This window comes from Lutra lutra, chromosome 15 (genome assembly GCF_902655055.1).
Source record: "Lutra lutra chromosome 15, mLutLut1.2, whole genome shotgun sequence".
NCBI classification, from domain to species: domain Eukaryota; kingdom Metazoa; phylum Chordata; class Mammalia; order Carnivora; family Mustelidae; genus Lutra; species Lutra lutra.
The window spans coordinates 41,414,571-41,429,311 of record NC_062292.1 but is presented as its reverse complement, the minus strand read 5'-3'; the positions used below and the strand labels follow the sequence as shown (position 1 = coordinate 41,429,311).

At 41.5% G+C, this 14,741-nt stretch overlaps 1 protein-coding gene across 1 annotated transcript; it reads right to left on the bottom strand.

Annotated features, from left to right (window-relative positions):
• Positions 1-547: 547 nt before the first annotated feature.
• On the bottom strand, positions 548-13,840 carry TIMM17A (translocase of inner mitochondrial membrane 17A). The gene is made up of 6 exons (XM_047704575.1): positions 13,754-13,840; positions 9,217-9,316; positions 9,028-9,091; positions 4,755-4,883; positions 3,836-3,946; positions 548-1,299 (listed from the first exon to the last, which is right to left on the bottom strand). Exons 1-6 carry the CDS (start codon positions 13,777-13,779, stop codon positions 1,214-1,216), a joined length of 516 nt encoding a protein of 171 aa, XP_047560531.1. The 5' UTR covers positions 13,780-13,840; the 3' UTR covers positions 548-1,213.
• Positions 13,841-14,741: the final 901 nt, after the last annotated feature.

The following is a 14,741-nucleotide window of genomic DNA, read 5'->3' as shown; positions in this document are numbered from 1 at the left end:
AGATGTAGGAAAATGAGTAACAGCATCATGCCTTCTGTAAGGCCACATGTCATTTCCAATATTAACAGTAAAATGGCCTATTCTGAAATGCTAATCCATTTTCCAGGCTCAATGAGACCCCAAAATACACCCTTTATGAAGATTAGCTTCAGGGGACTTGGAACACATTAAAACCAGCATACATTTTATTTTCAAGCACACAGTAAACACCGAACTTTTCCAGGGCTACTATACCCTGCATGAATTCTTCTTGTATAGAATTACGTAAAATTGGAAGGAAGTTGTTTTTGGTGAGGCTACTGATTATCAAGAATCAAGACACAGCAGGGGCACCTGGGTGACTCAGTCAGTTGAGCATCTGACTCTTGATACCAGCTTGGGCCATGATCTCAGGGTCCTGGGATCAAGCTCCAAGTCGGGCTTCATGCTCAGCGTGGATTCGACTTGGGATTCTCTTTCCTTCTGCTCCTCACCCCATCCCCCCAACCCCGCTCTAAATAAATAAAAATCTTTATATTTAAAAAAAAAAGAATCAAGACACAGGAGCCTCAAAGGTAAAGAAAGTTTTACATCTGAATCTTTAAAACCAAAAAATCGCATATTTTACTTTGAAAGTAAAGGATATTTTATCTCAGCCTTCAATCCACAGTGTCCACTGTGAGACGATCCGTGTTAATTCTGCATAATTCTTCTCATACATAATTTACTTCAAGTGAGATGAGAGCCTAACTATAAAACATGCAATTTTCAACACAATTTGCATTATCTGAAGTGTTCGAGGTTGAAAAGTAGAACTCTACAACTTATCTTAAAAGAAAGAGTGAATTCCAGGATTTTTTTATCGTTTGGCTGACAGAACACCCAAAACCAGGCAGAGAAATCCCCGAAGAAATGATGGTCACGTCTCACTGTTGTTTGTCCCGTGGGTCCTTCATCTTCTAAGCATTTATTATATTTTCTTTTAAAGATATTAGACATTTATTTTGATCACAAATGCAATCCAACTGTGAATAAATAAATGGATTATCTTTTAATGTCTGCGCCCCACCCCTGCAATGTTCCCTTGAATAGAAAAAAGAGCTGAATGTCTCTTCAAAGCCTATTTGGCCGTAGCTATCCCACCTGTGGTTTTAAAAGCAGACTCTAACTTATCTTCTGAAATTCCTTCTTGAACTACAGCTCATTCTGTTACAGAAATCCTGGGAAAGAAGTCCTACTGATATTGCCGATAGTCTCCAAAAGGTGAGGATGGTAACTGGGCTGAAGGCAGCTGAGAAGGGTCTTCAGCAAACTGAGGACCTGCAGTTAAGAAAGAAAAGAATCTGAAAAACTACCTGACTATTACACAATTAAAAAGAACAAGTCTCTGTAGAGAACAAATCAATCAACTCAGTAAAAATAACGTGCTACCTTAGAGCTGTCCTCTGAATTTCTACTGCCTAATTTTCATGAGAGTGCCTCCAAATGTGGTAAAACACGACAGCCTGGCTTCCCTTATGCTCCAGAATGAACAGCTCTCAACGGGTACGCCAGGAAAGTCCGATGGGTTAATTATAGCAAGAAGTGAATTTAAGTTTTTAAAGCAATTGCTGTAACAGGCTGCTATAAAGATGGCAAAGATCTCACACGTCTTGACATATTTTTCAGTAGCTATTTAAAATTATTTTCACAAAGTTTAAGTATCTTAGTCATGTTTTAAGAGCAATCAGTAACGCGGTTTATACAACTAGTTAGAGAATGAGTTCCGAAATGGGAAGACATCGCCTAGTCTGCTGTAGAACAAAGTCTTGCAATATTTAGTTTTCAAAGGATGGGAGGGCCTGTGAACTGAGGGCAAAAAGTGTTTTGTTTTCTTTAAGATTTATTTGAGAGAGAAAGAGCAAGCGTGAAGGGTGTGAGTTGGGGAGGTGGGGGGGCAGCAGAGGCAAAGGGAGAGGGAGAGAGAAATGTAAGCCTGAGCTGGGCACGCAGATGGACACAGGCTCAATATTACCCTGAGATCAAGACCAGAGCCAAAACCAAAGTCAGATGCTTAACAGGATGAGCCACCCAATGCACCCCCAAAAAATGCAGTTCTAAAAAAAAAAAAAGACTTTTATGGGCATAATCACAATTATTTTCCTCAGGGAAACTAAAGCAGACTAAAACATAACTGTACAGAAGAGAGAAAGAGGGCAGTGGTAAAATTCCCTGAAGCTTTCCAATGCTTCAATCCAATGATACATTTTTTCCCCACTATAAAAGCATTATCTGTTCATTTCAGAAAACTAGAGAAACAGATAAACCAAAGATAACCATTATTACTTAGATACAGTTTTACTTCATTTTTTTCCCACTGTTTTAAAAACTTTTCCACATCAGTTAATTCAAAAAATATGATTAACTCTTCAAAGATTTCCCAACACAGCTTTTCAGAAACGCATCTCCTATCTCAAATAAAATACAGTTCTTTTAAGGATTTCCTCTGAGGAAAAAAGGCTAAAGCAAAGTAACCTAGACTAATTTTTATAACACAATGTAACTTGGGACACCTGGCTGGCTCAGTCAGTAGAGCATGAGACTCTTGATCTGAGTCATGAGTTTGAGCCCCCAGGGTGAAGAACCTACTTAAAAAAACAAAAAAACAACATAACTGACGTTTTTGTTACATGTTTCTGAATTTCTGAAAAAAAGTAAACTTTTCTGATGTTTTATGTGAAGCCTTTCACACCAAAGTGATAAAAACAAACTAAGAAGCAAAATTAGAATGTGTCCATCAAAACAGATTAACTCAGAAGTAATGATTAAAAAGCAGGAACAGGAGGTGAGAGGATCGAGGAGGTCCCTAGAACATCCCTGGCATCTACTGAGCAGTGTTTACCAACGGTGCCAAAGAGACACTGAATCCCTTGCTAGGCACCTCAGGGAAATCAAATCAAACTGGGAACTATGATCTATTCCTAACTCTATGCTGAATCTTTTCCAGGCTCCAAAAATAATTTTCAACATGTGTCGCTATTCTGTATATTTCCTTCCCCAAATGCCAGGTCAAATTTTTCCTATTAAAACCCTCACGATTATCTTTATTCTTCCTTCCAATGTCAACGAACATTGGCCCTTTACAGACAACTGAAGTTTTCTGCGGTTATCAGAAGGTACACAATTTAACAGCTGAGCAAATACTACGTGACCATGTAATGATCACTCAGCCCATGATTTAACTTTTCCCTATATTATCAGATAAAAGGAACAATCAGCAACAAATTATTTTACCAACCTCTCAAAAAAATTTCCCCTGCCAACCGTTAAGTGACCCTCCCAAACATAGCTACTTTCTACCGCTCTATTTCATCCTCTTCAAAGCAAGCAAAACAATCAAATCTCATTTATCTGTTAACATGTTAGCTGGTCTCCTCCCACCTGAATGTAAGTGCTTGGTTCCCACTACATCCCAGCATCTAGAACAGTGCCTGGCACATACATACGTGTACAGTAAGAGGCTGTGGATGGACTACCATTACTGTCACACATCTGCAAGGACCTTTCTTCAAACACCTCTAAAATGACTGGCAATTTCTTAGAAATATGTACACAAGCACTGACAAAACCTGAGAACTATTAAGAAGGATCAACAGCAAACCATCTAACCAAAGCATTTTGGTTACTGTGGTTAAACACAATAACTACAGCCACATCTACCATTTCAAATAGAACCAAGGCCTATTATCGTAACCCTCATGAACAATGGCAAATGTAGAAATCACAAACTACCATATTTTAGAAGACAGGTTCGCTCTAAGTATCAAGAGGCCATTCCAGCGTCTGAGCTATGGTAGTAAGCAAGAAGAAGACTCACCATTGGGAAACTGGGCAGAGGCAAATCTTGTCAACAAGATACCAGCTCCTTCAATTAAAGCTAGGAGAATGCCACCCATCGCTGCTGACCCAACCATGGCCACTGGTCCATCTGGATACATTAATAACAAAGAGATTACTTTAATAGAAAACTAGTTTAATATAAGACTCAGTAAAGGAAAGAGCTGTCCGTAGAGTTCATGCTACCCTCATTCCCAACCCTCCTTTCTCACTGGCTAAAAACCAGGTGTCAACAAACCAAGGTCCATAGGTCAAATCCAGTTCATTGCCTGTTTATGTAAAGTTTTATTGGCACAGTCATGCTCATTCATTTAAAGATCATCCATGGCTGTTTTCATGTTATTATCATAGAGCTAAGCATCTGTTGGCAAAGACCTCACAGCCCTACCAGGTCTAAAGTATTTACCATCTGGCTCTGTACAGAAGAGTTTACTGGCCCTTGCCTAAAACACAACACCCCCACCCCCAAATTCTGTATTTGCTTTCTGACCCAAAGATCCAGAAGATGGTTCTAAGCTCCTCATTCATAACAATACTATGTGGCAGGTATGATTATTAACTCCAGAATACCAATGAGGAAACTATGGTTGTCACAAAAAGTTTGGCAAAATGCCCAGTCACACGTTACTAAATGGCAGAACTGGAACTTGAACTGCTCTTAACCACGGCATAGGTTAGAACCCCATGCTCTCATTCTTAAACGTTCCAAATAAATACTCTTAATTTTCTTCCCCAAAATTGCCAGATACATTCATGCTATGCTAAGTTAAGCAATGCTTTTTGATTTATTAGAGATCACTAAATTAAGACAGATAAGGTTTTCCAAAAAGTCTGGCTTTTACGAGTGTGTCTGTAATGACGGCTTACTTTTCCTTCTTTTTTAGATAATGATTGCTTACTTCTCGCTGCCAGTATGGCTCCTGTTAAGGCACCGCTTGTGATGGAGTTCCAGGGATCTTCTTTCCCCCTGACTTGAACCATACTGCAGTCAATCATGGAAAACAAACCTCCCCAAACTGCAAAGCTACCTGTTTTATTTAAAAACAGAAGAAATTTCGTTTTTTCATCTTATATTTAAAATATTACAGTCGAAAATAACTTTAAATAACAACACTATATTCTTAAAAACTCTCACACTCCAAACAAATATGCAAACACAAGCTTGGCTAAGCACTGAACCAACAGTCCCAGTACTTATCTTTTCAACAAAGCGTGGGTTGTATGGTATCAGCTTGAAAATTAGCAATGGCCCAAAGCCTAAAAGAAATAAGCCAAGCCCAGAAGAGTCAGGCTAAACACATTCAAATCTTCCTTTCAGAACCAAGTATCTCTGTTTAAAAAGCAATAAACACAACAAAGCCACCCTGCTTCTTCCTTCTTTCTCCTTTTATAGCTCTACCTTACTTCTGTTTTTTCTTTTCTTCAGTAAGTATCACTGAGCATATGTAATACTCTAAAAAAAATCACCAACAGAGATACAAAAGAACTCCAGCTATCCTGGAATGTATTAGAGGTGTAGGCCAATACATGCTAAAGTGGCTAATGGATGATACAAATAGTTAGAATTATGGAACATCAAGGGGAGAGAAATTACCTATCCTCTCTCCTTTCTATCCTTTATTCCTCGAGCATGAAACTAAAAACCACACCAAATCAAATTACTTGGCACTTAAACTCTTCCTAAACGCAGTTAACGATTTTGTCAAATAAAAAACAAATACCCACACATACACATATACAAGTACACAAAAAACTTTAGACAACACAAAGATTTTAACTGTCAGCATCTCTGGGTGACATGACACATGACTTCATTTCTTCATGCCTGCCCAACATCCTAATTCTCTATCATGAGTGCACATGACTTGCACTATATAAAGAGTGGTTATATTTATTATGATTAAAGAAGAAAAACTGCCCAAAAGGGACCTAGTCAATTTATTTTTTACCCTCTGAAATCTCAAATAGTAGGGATATGTTAGTAAGGGCAACACACTGGGTTCCTCCAAATGTCAGAACCAGATCGTCACCAGAATCCTTTTTCGGTTTTCACATTATCCATTAAATCTAGTAGATAACCAGTTTCAGTATACCATAAGCCCTCATTTCTGGTCCAATACTAGATACCACATACTACATAAAAATAAACTAATAAACTAGTTCTTTCCTCTTACTCAGTAATTCTACGTCCTGGGAGAGATCTGATGCCTCGGTATATTAGAATTACCTCACTAAATTCCTCAAACAAGGCTCTCCCAACCCCTCACAAGAGTCTAAAACCTGCCCATCCTCCAAAAATAATTGCCAGAATAAGCTATGGTTAACTGATGAGAATAAGACTGAGTGCAAGCAGGGTGAGAAGGCTGTCTACCAGAAGGCTGGCCCAGTGTGAGGAGCCAGAGCCAAAGCAGGATAAGGTAGGGTCCGCAGCCGGGCATGGAGTTGCATGTATCCATGTGGAAGGGCGGCCTGGTGTGGGGTGCCACCACCCAGGCAGGACAAAGATGGAGGTATTCATATAAAAATGGAGAAAGTAGAATAAACCTTATGCGGCTGGATTGGAACTGAGGTCCTGGTGTGAAGTCATGATTTTCAACATGTATGTACAAATATAGATATATATTTGGGTATATATATTTGTGTTGTGTGTGTTTACATATTTACATATACACTCCCAAGTTCTATTACAAAGAAGCCTGGGAACAGCAACCCCCCAATAAGCAATGATGCACTTCGTACCCAGATTTTGGCTTCTAAACACCATTCTCAACTAAAAGGAACCCGAGCTTTGTGGCAGAATGGCTGACTCTATGGCTAGGGGAGGGAAAATACAAGACCAGCCTGGGGTATCTTGTTCCAAAATGTAAAAGATTCTTGATGAATAACAGGATGTGTCAAAAGCCCCCATGAAATTTCCTCTATGAAAATATAAGTCTTGGGGCGACTGGGTGGCTCAGTGGGTTAAAGCCTCTGCCTTCGGCTCAGGTCATGATCCCAGGGTTCTGGGATCAAGCCCCGCATCGGGCTCTCTGCTCAGTAGAGCCAACTTCCTCCTCTCTCTCTGCCTGCCTCTCTGCCTACTTGTGACAAATACATAAGTAAAATATTTTAAAAAGAGAAAAAGAAAATATAAGTCTCTTCAGGACACAACTGTGATTTTTCCATGTTGCTTGTCCCCTGGATTTTGACTAGAAAAACTCAGTAGAGCACCTGGGTGGCTCAGTGGGTTGAGCCTCTGCCTTTGGCTCGGGTCATGATCTCGGGGTCCTGGAATCGAGCCCCAAGTTGGTCTCTCTGCTCGGCGGGGAGCCTGCTACCCTTCTCTCTCTGCCTGCCTCTCTGCCTACTTGTGAAAATGTCACCCCAGTATTTTTTTTTTAAGATTTTATTTATTTGACAGAGAGTGATCACAAGTAGGCAGAGAGGCAGGCAGGGCAGGGGCAGGGAGCAGGCTCCCTACTAAACAGAGAGCCTATGCGAGGCTCGATCCCCTGAGATCATGACTTGAGCTGAAGGCAGAGGCTTTACCCACTGAACCACCCAGGCGCCCATGTCATCCTAGTATTTTTAAAAAGCAAAACACCATAAAGATTTCTCAATAGTTTCCTTAAAAAAAAAAAAAAAAAGCCAATCTCGGGGATCTGAAATAAACAATCCCAATTCACTCATACCACAACTTAGTCTTTTTCTATTTCACTGTTAAATCTTAAAAAGTTTTAGAGTCACAGAAAAGTTGTGAAAACAGCACAGAATTCCCATATATCCCACATTCAGTTTCCCCAATTTCTAACATCTTACATTTCCATGATGCATCTGCACAATTAATGACGCAATATCAACACAATGTTAAGTCCACATTTAACTCAGATTTCTTTAGTTTTTATGTCCTTCTGTTCCAGGATCCCACATTACATTTAGTGGTCAGGTGTCCTTAAGTTCCCTCTTGGCTATAACCTTTCCTGATTGTTTTTTTATCCATTGAAAAAGCATAATATGATAAAAGCAGCCTCTTAAAAGACATACAAAAATCTGTATGACTTCTGCATACATTGGGAGTTCAGGGTTGGTGTGTGCTTTAATACTACTTACCCTTCTTGACAACATAAGTAACCATTAAAGCAAAGGAAAATCAGTCACTATTTACTTTCCAAAGGGTATCATTTTACAGAGAAAAGAAAAGGAAAAAGATATATCATCACTTCAGCCTCAATTTCCTCATCTGGAAAATGGGGATAATTATACTTACCTCTTGTGGTGTTGTGAGGATTAAAATAATGCCGTAGGAGAGTGCTTAGCACACAGCAAGCACCCAATAAATGGCAGCTCTTAGCCAGTCTTTCCAAAGAAAAATATGCTAAAAACAAAGACAGGACTATTTCTTCTGTCACACAAAATTACTTAGGAATGACTAAAAGTATTTAAGTCTTTTTCATGTGTTCCACATGGTCTCCTCAACCTGACTCTATCTTTGTAAATGAATACAGCCTCCAAGCTTTTATTTATTTATTTATTAGAGAGAGGGAGAGAGAGCATGAGATGGGGGAGGCTCTGAGGGAGAAGCAGACGTCCCCCTCAGCAGGGAGCGGGATGTGGGGCTCATTCCTGGGACTCCAGGATCATGACCTGAGATGAAGGCAGATGCTTCACTGACTGAGCAACCCAAGTGTCCCGCTCCAGCTTTTTTTATCATCTCTCTTCTCCCAACTTCTGAATAACCAAGTTTAAAAAGGGTAATGAATTCTTTTCACATTCTGCATTGACCTCTGCACGACATCCAAAACCTAACCTTGGAGAGGAGCCGGAGCAGCATCATCACTCTCTCTCTCATGAAACCCAATCCTTCCGATCACATTCTCTTCTGCTTTCTATTACCCCAGAAGCTATCACTCCTGACTCACAAACCTAAGCTTTACACACATAGTCTTCCTTTTGGATAAGAGGAAAAAACCCCAAAATACCGAAACCAAAATACCACACTGGTCGTTTGAAGGACAGAGACAAAATTTTCCAATGAATGGATGCAGCAATTCCAGTTAATTTTCTGAATAAACTGTAAATCCAGAAGAACTTACAGAGACAGTAATTCCTAATAAGCTGTAAGGCTGAACTAAGCTTCATCTTCAACCGAACAAGAAAAGATATTGTGAAGTACAAATGGAAAATTCTGCTTACCTCCCAACTGCGGAGCCCTGGTTTTAATAGCCGTCAAACTCCCTCGTAGTCTGTGGTTTACGCCCTATAAGAAGCAACCAAAAATACAGCAGAAATACAAGACATTTCCAGCCTACCGACAGGGCCACCAGTGATATTAGCAAATCCAGATTTTAAGTGATGATAAAATAAGACCATTCACCTACTTACCACTGGAGAATTTCGAAAACCTTTTATTGCCTGAAAGACACCACCGCCTATGGTACCCATCGTAAAGGCCCCACCGCAATCATCGACAATTCGCCAAGGGCTAAGAACAGGGGGGAAGAAAAGATGATTGTATTTCTCCTTCATAAACCATAAAAGCTTTCTTTCCTAACACAGTAAGGGATGCAACAGATTCCAATGCAGGGCCCACCACAACCAGTGAAATAAACATTTAGACAAAAGAATGCTGAACATATCTGCATCTATTCAGCTCCAAGCCATAGGGAATGGTACCGGCTTTAACCCCCTATTGTTAGCAGTGCTTCATTCTCATTTAATAATCAGCACATCTATGAACAGCTGGGCACTGAGCAACAGTGACTCAACAACTATGTAGGAAATTACATCATATTCAATGCTGATCCAATCTCCGAGGGATCGAAGTAAGCGCTCCAGCTGCAACAGAAGTTAAAGTTGAGACCCCCCAAAATGAATATTCAACAGGGGCAGAGGGAAACCAATTTAAACAGTTTTTAAAGTTTGAAATTCTTTCTGGGTTCACTGAGTCGCATTAGCACTTGGAACTTTGGTCTGTATTACATCCACTTAACACACCAGAATACTCTCATCTCCAGTATTTAGAGGTTATATTTGTAAACCCAGTTTCCAAATGCAGCGACCTAACTTATACAACACGATGAAACCTGAATAATGTAATCAGAACAGAACTACTATTCTAGGGATCTGGCTTATAAAAAAGTCTGTGAATGGTTAAATTCAGTTTTAAAAAAATATTTTATTTATTTATTGGTCAGAGGGAAAGAACAAGCAGGAAGAGCAGCAGGCAGAGGGAGAAGCAGGCTCCCAGATGAGCAAGGAGCCCGCTGTGGAACTTGACCTGAGGTGATCTGAGCCAAAGGCAGATGCTTAACCAACTGAGCCACTCAGACGTCCCTGGTTAAATTCATTTTAGGGGCGCCTGGGTGGCTCAGAGGGTTAAAGCCTCTGCCTTTGGCTCAGGTCGTGATCCCACAGTCCTGGGGTCAAGCCCCACATCAGGCTCTCTGCTCAGCAGGGAGCCTGCTTCCTCCTCTCTCTCTGCCTGCCTCTCTGCCTACTTGTGATCTGTCAAATAAATAAAACTTTTAAAAAAATTCATTTTAGACTCACTGTAAATAAAAGCAATTTCTTTGATCTAGTTTTAAGGGTCAAATGCTACATAATGAACCTATGGGCAATCACCTTTGCTCAAGTAAACTTGTGAATTGAGAGTGGTTGCTCCCGGAGAATTTGAATGAGTAATTTATGCCTTTGGTGGAATACAAAACCTTGCAATCAAAACATCTTATTCTTTTTCAAGTATAATACAAATCAGGACCTTGTACAGAATGACTCTCATGCAGGACATACTCCAACTGTCAGCAGGATGCTTCCGGCCTTGCTAACCAAGGCTTGCTTTTGTGATCCTAAAAGCAAAATCAGCAACACCTGGGAATTTGTCAGATGTGCAGACTCTCAAAACTTTACTCAGGACCTACTGAATCAGAGTCTACAGTTCAACATGATCCCAGTTGACCTGGTTTCACTTTAATAGTTTAAGAAGCAGTGCTTGAGACTAAAAAGGATTAGGAGATTGTGTTAAAATGGTAGAAAGACTAATAGAAAGTATAGAGAAAAGACAAAGGAGAATGAATTAGTGGCTCCCTCAGAGTGGTATGCCAGTAACTTTAAAAAGAACTAGTCCAGGGACGCCTGGGTGACTCAGTTGGTTAAGCAGCTGCCTTCGGCTCGGGTCATGTTCCCAGCATCCTGGGATCGAGTCCCACATTGGGCTCCTTGCTCATCGGGGAGCCTGCTTCTCCCTCTGCCTCTGCCTGCCATTCTGTCTGCCTGTGTTTGCTCTCTCTCCCTCTCTCTCTTTGACAAATAAATAAATAAAATCTTTAAAAAAAAAAAAAAAAGGGGCGCCTGGGTGGCTCAGTGCGTTGGGCCGCTGCCTTCGGCTCAGGTCATGATCTCGGGGTCCTGGGATCGGGTCCTGCATCGGGCTCTCTGCTCGGCGGGGAGCCTGCTTCTCTCTCTCTCTCTCTCTCTCTGCCTGCCTCTCTGTCTGCTTGTGGTCTCTCTCTGTCAAGTAGATAAATAGAATCTTAAAAAAAAAAAAAAAAGAACTAGTCCAAATGATCTTATTAGTTGAGGATTAAAAAAATCAGTAAAGAACAGCAGGGTTCAGGGGCGCCTGGGTGGCTCAGTGGGTTAAGCCGCTGCCTTCGGCTCGGGTCATGATCTCAGGGTCCTGGGATCGAGTCCCACATCGGGCTCTCTGCTCAGCAAGAAGCCTGCTTCCCTCTCTCTCTCTCTGCCTGCCTCTCCATCTACTTGTGATCTCTCTCTGTCAAATAAATAAATAAAATCTTTAAAAAAAAAAAAAAAAAAAAAAAAAGAACAGCAGGGTTCAGATCAGAGAGCAGCCAGAGTATTCCAGGAGAGATATATAAAACAAAGGTAAGATGGAAATAGTTTCTGAACTCTGGCTAAATCAAAATATTCCTACAGAGAAGTGATGGGCTACACAGAAGGAAAGTTGAAGCCAGACTCTAAAATAATGGAAATACTAGACAAATGCAGGGGACAGAGAAAAAGTAACATAACACGATTAAGTTATCATTTGCTAAGTATCAACTATGTTTTAGATGTCTTCGATGCAAATAAGACCTATGATTTTCAAGAAAGGTTATTCTCCAATAGAATTTCTAAGCTTTTAACTTCGTGAAGAAGAGTATTCCTGTCTCCTCTCCATTTTACGGTGGACGGAGGCTCAGACAGAGATTAAGTAATCTGCCCAAGATCATATAGGTTGTAACCAGTACAATTCAAATACAAAAGCTAGGACTCCAAAGCTCTGAATCCTTTCCATTATATCACAGGGACTATAGGTTTTCGAAAAGAAACATATGGTAAAATGAAGGATTTAGGATAATTAAGTTCATATGATGTATTAAAGTGGGCTGTATTAATGGGATTGTATTAATGAGATTTATTAATGAGGGCAATTAAGAAGCTGTTGCAAAAGGCGTTAAGGATGCCACGTAAGATTGTGATAATAGGCATGGAAAGGCAGAGTTATGAAAGAATTCAGACAGCATATGGTGTATATGTTTGGAGGTGGGGTGGTGTGGAGGGAAGAAGAAGATTCTTATAGTTTGAGGTTGGAGGATTTGAGAAAATGCTCTTACCAAACAGGGTAATACTGAAGATCAAAAGCAGGTCTGACTACAAAACCAACTAGACAACTGATTGTATTGCTTCAGGACATATGCACTAAGAGAGAGAAAGCAAAGGGACCACCTCATCAAGTAGTAGATAAAAACTCATTATTCTTATATCTTTAATTCAACAAAGTTAAAAAAAATTACCCTCCTGCCAGCCTGTGTCATTATACTACACCCAACAGCAGCTGATTAACAGTCTACAATGTGCTGAATTCTGCACACTTTAGAAAGGGGGATAATTACATTTGATAATTTTAAAGAGCCAGGAGGTGCTGAAACATGCCCCGTATCCCATTTGAGTGAGTTTAAAAAAAAAAAAAGAAAGAAAGAAAAGGCACAAAGCAGGTAACATGGCTACTGCTGGCAAGGTAAAAATATAAAATCGTAGGCATTTTCACAAGTTGAGGATGACACTGGCTTTTGTTCTAACCCAATAAACAGGTGATTAACGCAGTAACGAGATCTGATTTCCCTCTTAACACCCCCAGAAGCCTTAAATTTAGGCGATCTGAGACCGGACAGCAATTAACCTGTTTTATAACTATGTATGTGCCTGATTTATTCATGCTGTTACTCTCTGAACCTGTAGAGGTGCGCACAGAGACCTCACTCAAATACTGAATACATGAATTTCTGTTCATGGTTTCTCAAAGAACACATGCTACTATCTCTATTTTCCAGATAATCCCTGTCTCCCTTCTCCCTTAAGACAAAATTCAAAGGGTGAAAACGAGGCTCCTGTCTACAGGAGCTTACCCAGGCCCTTTAGGTAAAATCTCTGTTCCATACACTTGAAAATGCTTCGCCCTGCGGACACAGGTCACGATACAAATAATGCCTTAAGAATGGCATCCCTTTCAGCGGCCTCCTGCCCATTCCTCAACACAGGAACTGAGCAAAGCGAGACATGGGGACGCGTCCAAGGTCACCTCAGCAGACAGAGGGGATTTATTACGGACCCCGCCCAAGATCGACTACGCCCGGGGTTGGGAGCTCCGAGGCTCCGTCAAGCCTAAGCGTGGGCCTCCTCATCCAATGCAAGGTCATCGGGGTGCCGGGTTGTTGGAGGCGAGGCTGCCACACGCGGCCCGGGGAGTACAGGGCTGAGAAGCTGGCTGGCTGCTCTAGACGGCGCTGCCTACGTTTATCAAACCCAGGTCAACAAGCCCGCGACTGAGTTCAATTTGCACCTCCGGGCACTGGACAAGAGAGGACGAGGACCGTGGGCAGAGGGGCAGGAGGAAAGCAGTAACAGTGGTAAAGCTCACCAAGGTTCTCGCGCGTACTCCTCCATCTTGACTCCACCTGCGCGAGTGATGCCGGGCAACTTGGGTGGAGCCTGACCCTAGAGGCGGAAGTGATCTCGAGAGGAGGGCGTTAAGGTCTATGTGGATTGGTTCACCTTTTCCTCCCGCAACCAATGGGAGCCTGGACTTCAGGGCAGCGTGGGGGCGGGGCAGAGGCGCTGCGTAGCAGCCGTGGCCCCGCCCAGGTCCTCGAAGGCTGCAAGTCTGGGTTACGTGGACTGGTAGCTTCTCAATCGCGAGGAGTTCAAGTTACACGGTTACTGAAGGTTCCGTGGACTGAGATAAACCTGGCCTTATTCCGCTAGGGTTCACCAAATTTCCTAAATACATTTCTTTGTTTGTTTGTTTTTAGTACCTTGGCTGCTACTTGGGAATTAATGTTAGCTAAATCGCGATGGTTTGTGAAACTCAACCAACTGTAAGGAGCAGGAGCAGGGTTAGGACCGACAGTGTCATAGTCCTTATAATTACAGTGCTTGGAATGTGATAGATGTTCCATAAATGCGTTTGAAGTGAACTTACCTGGGCCATCTTGAGTGTTGTGACCAATTTGGGGACCTCAAATGAAGGGACAACAGAACCTCGTCCAGTCCACCCTCCAAAAGATCACCAGATGTGAGGGGTGTTTAGCTCAAAAAAGAGGAGACCAAAAGGATGGGAACCCATTGACCTCTTTTAGCTTACAGTCAACAAAACCTCAGTCATGTGATGTCTGTTAAAGGAACACTTCTCCATTCCTTTTGAGATTGACTTTAAAATAGTATATAGGGGCACCTGGGGGGGGGCGGGGCTCAGTTGGTTAAGCGTCTGCCTTTGGCTCAGGTCATGATCACAGGGTCCTGGGATTGAGCCCCACGTTGGGCTTCCTCCTCAGCAGAAAGTCTGCTTCTCCCTCTACCCCTCTGCCCTGCTCAAGATCTCTTAAATAATTTTTAAAAATATGTGGAAA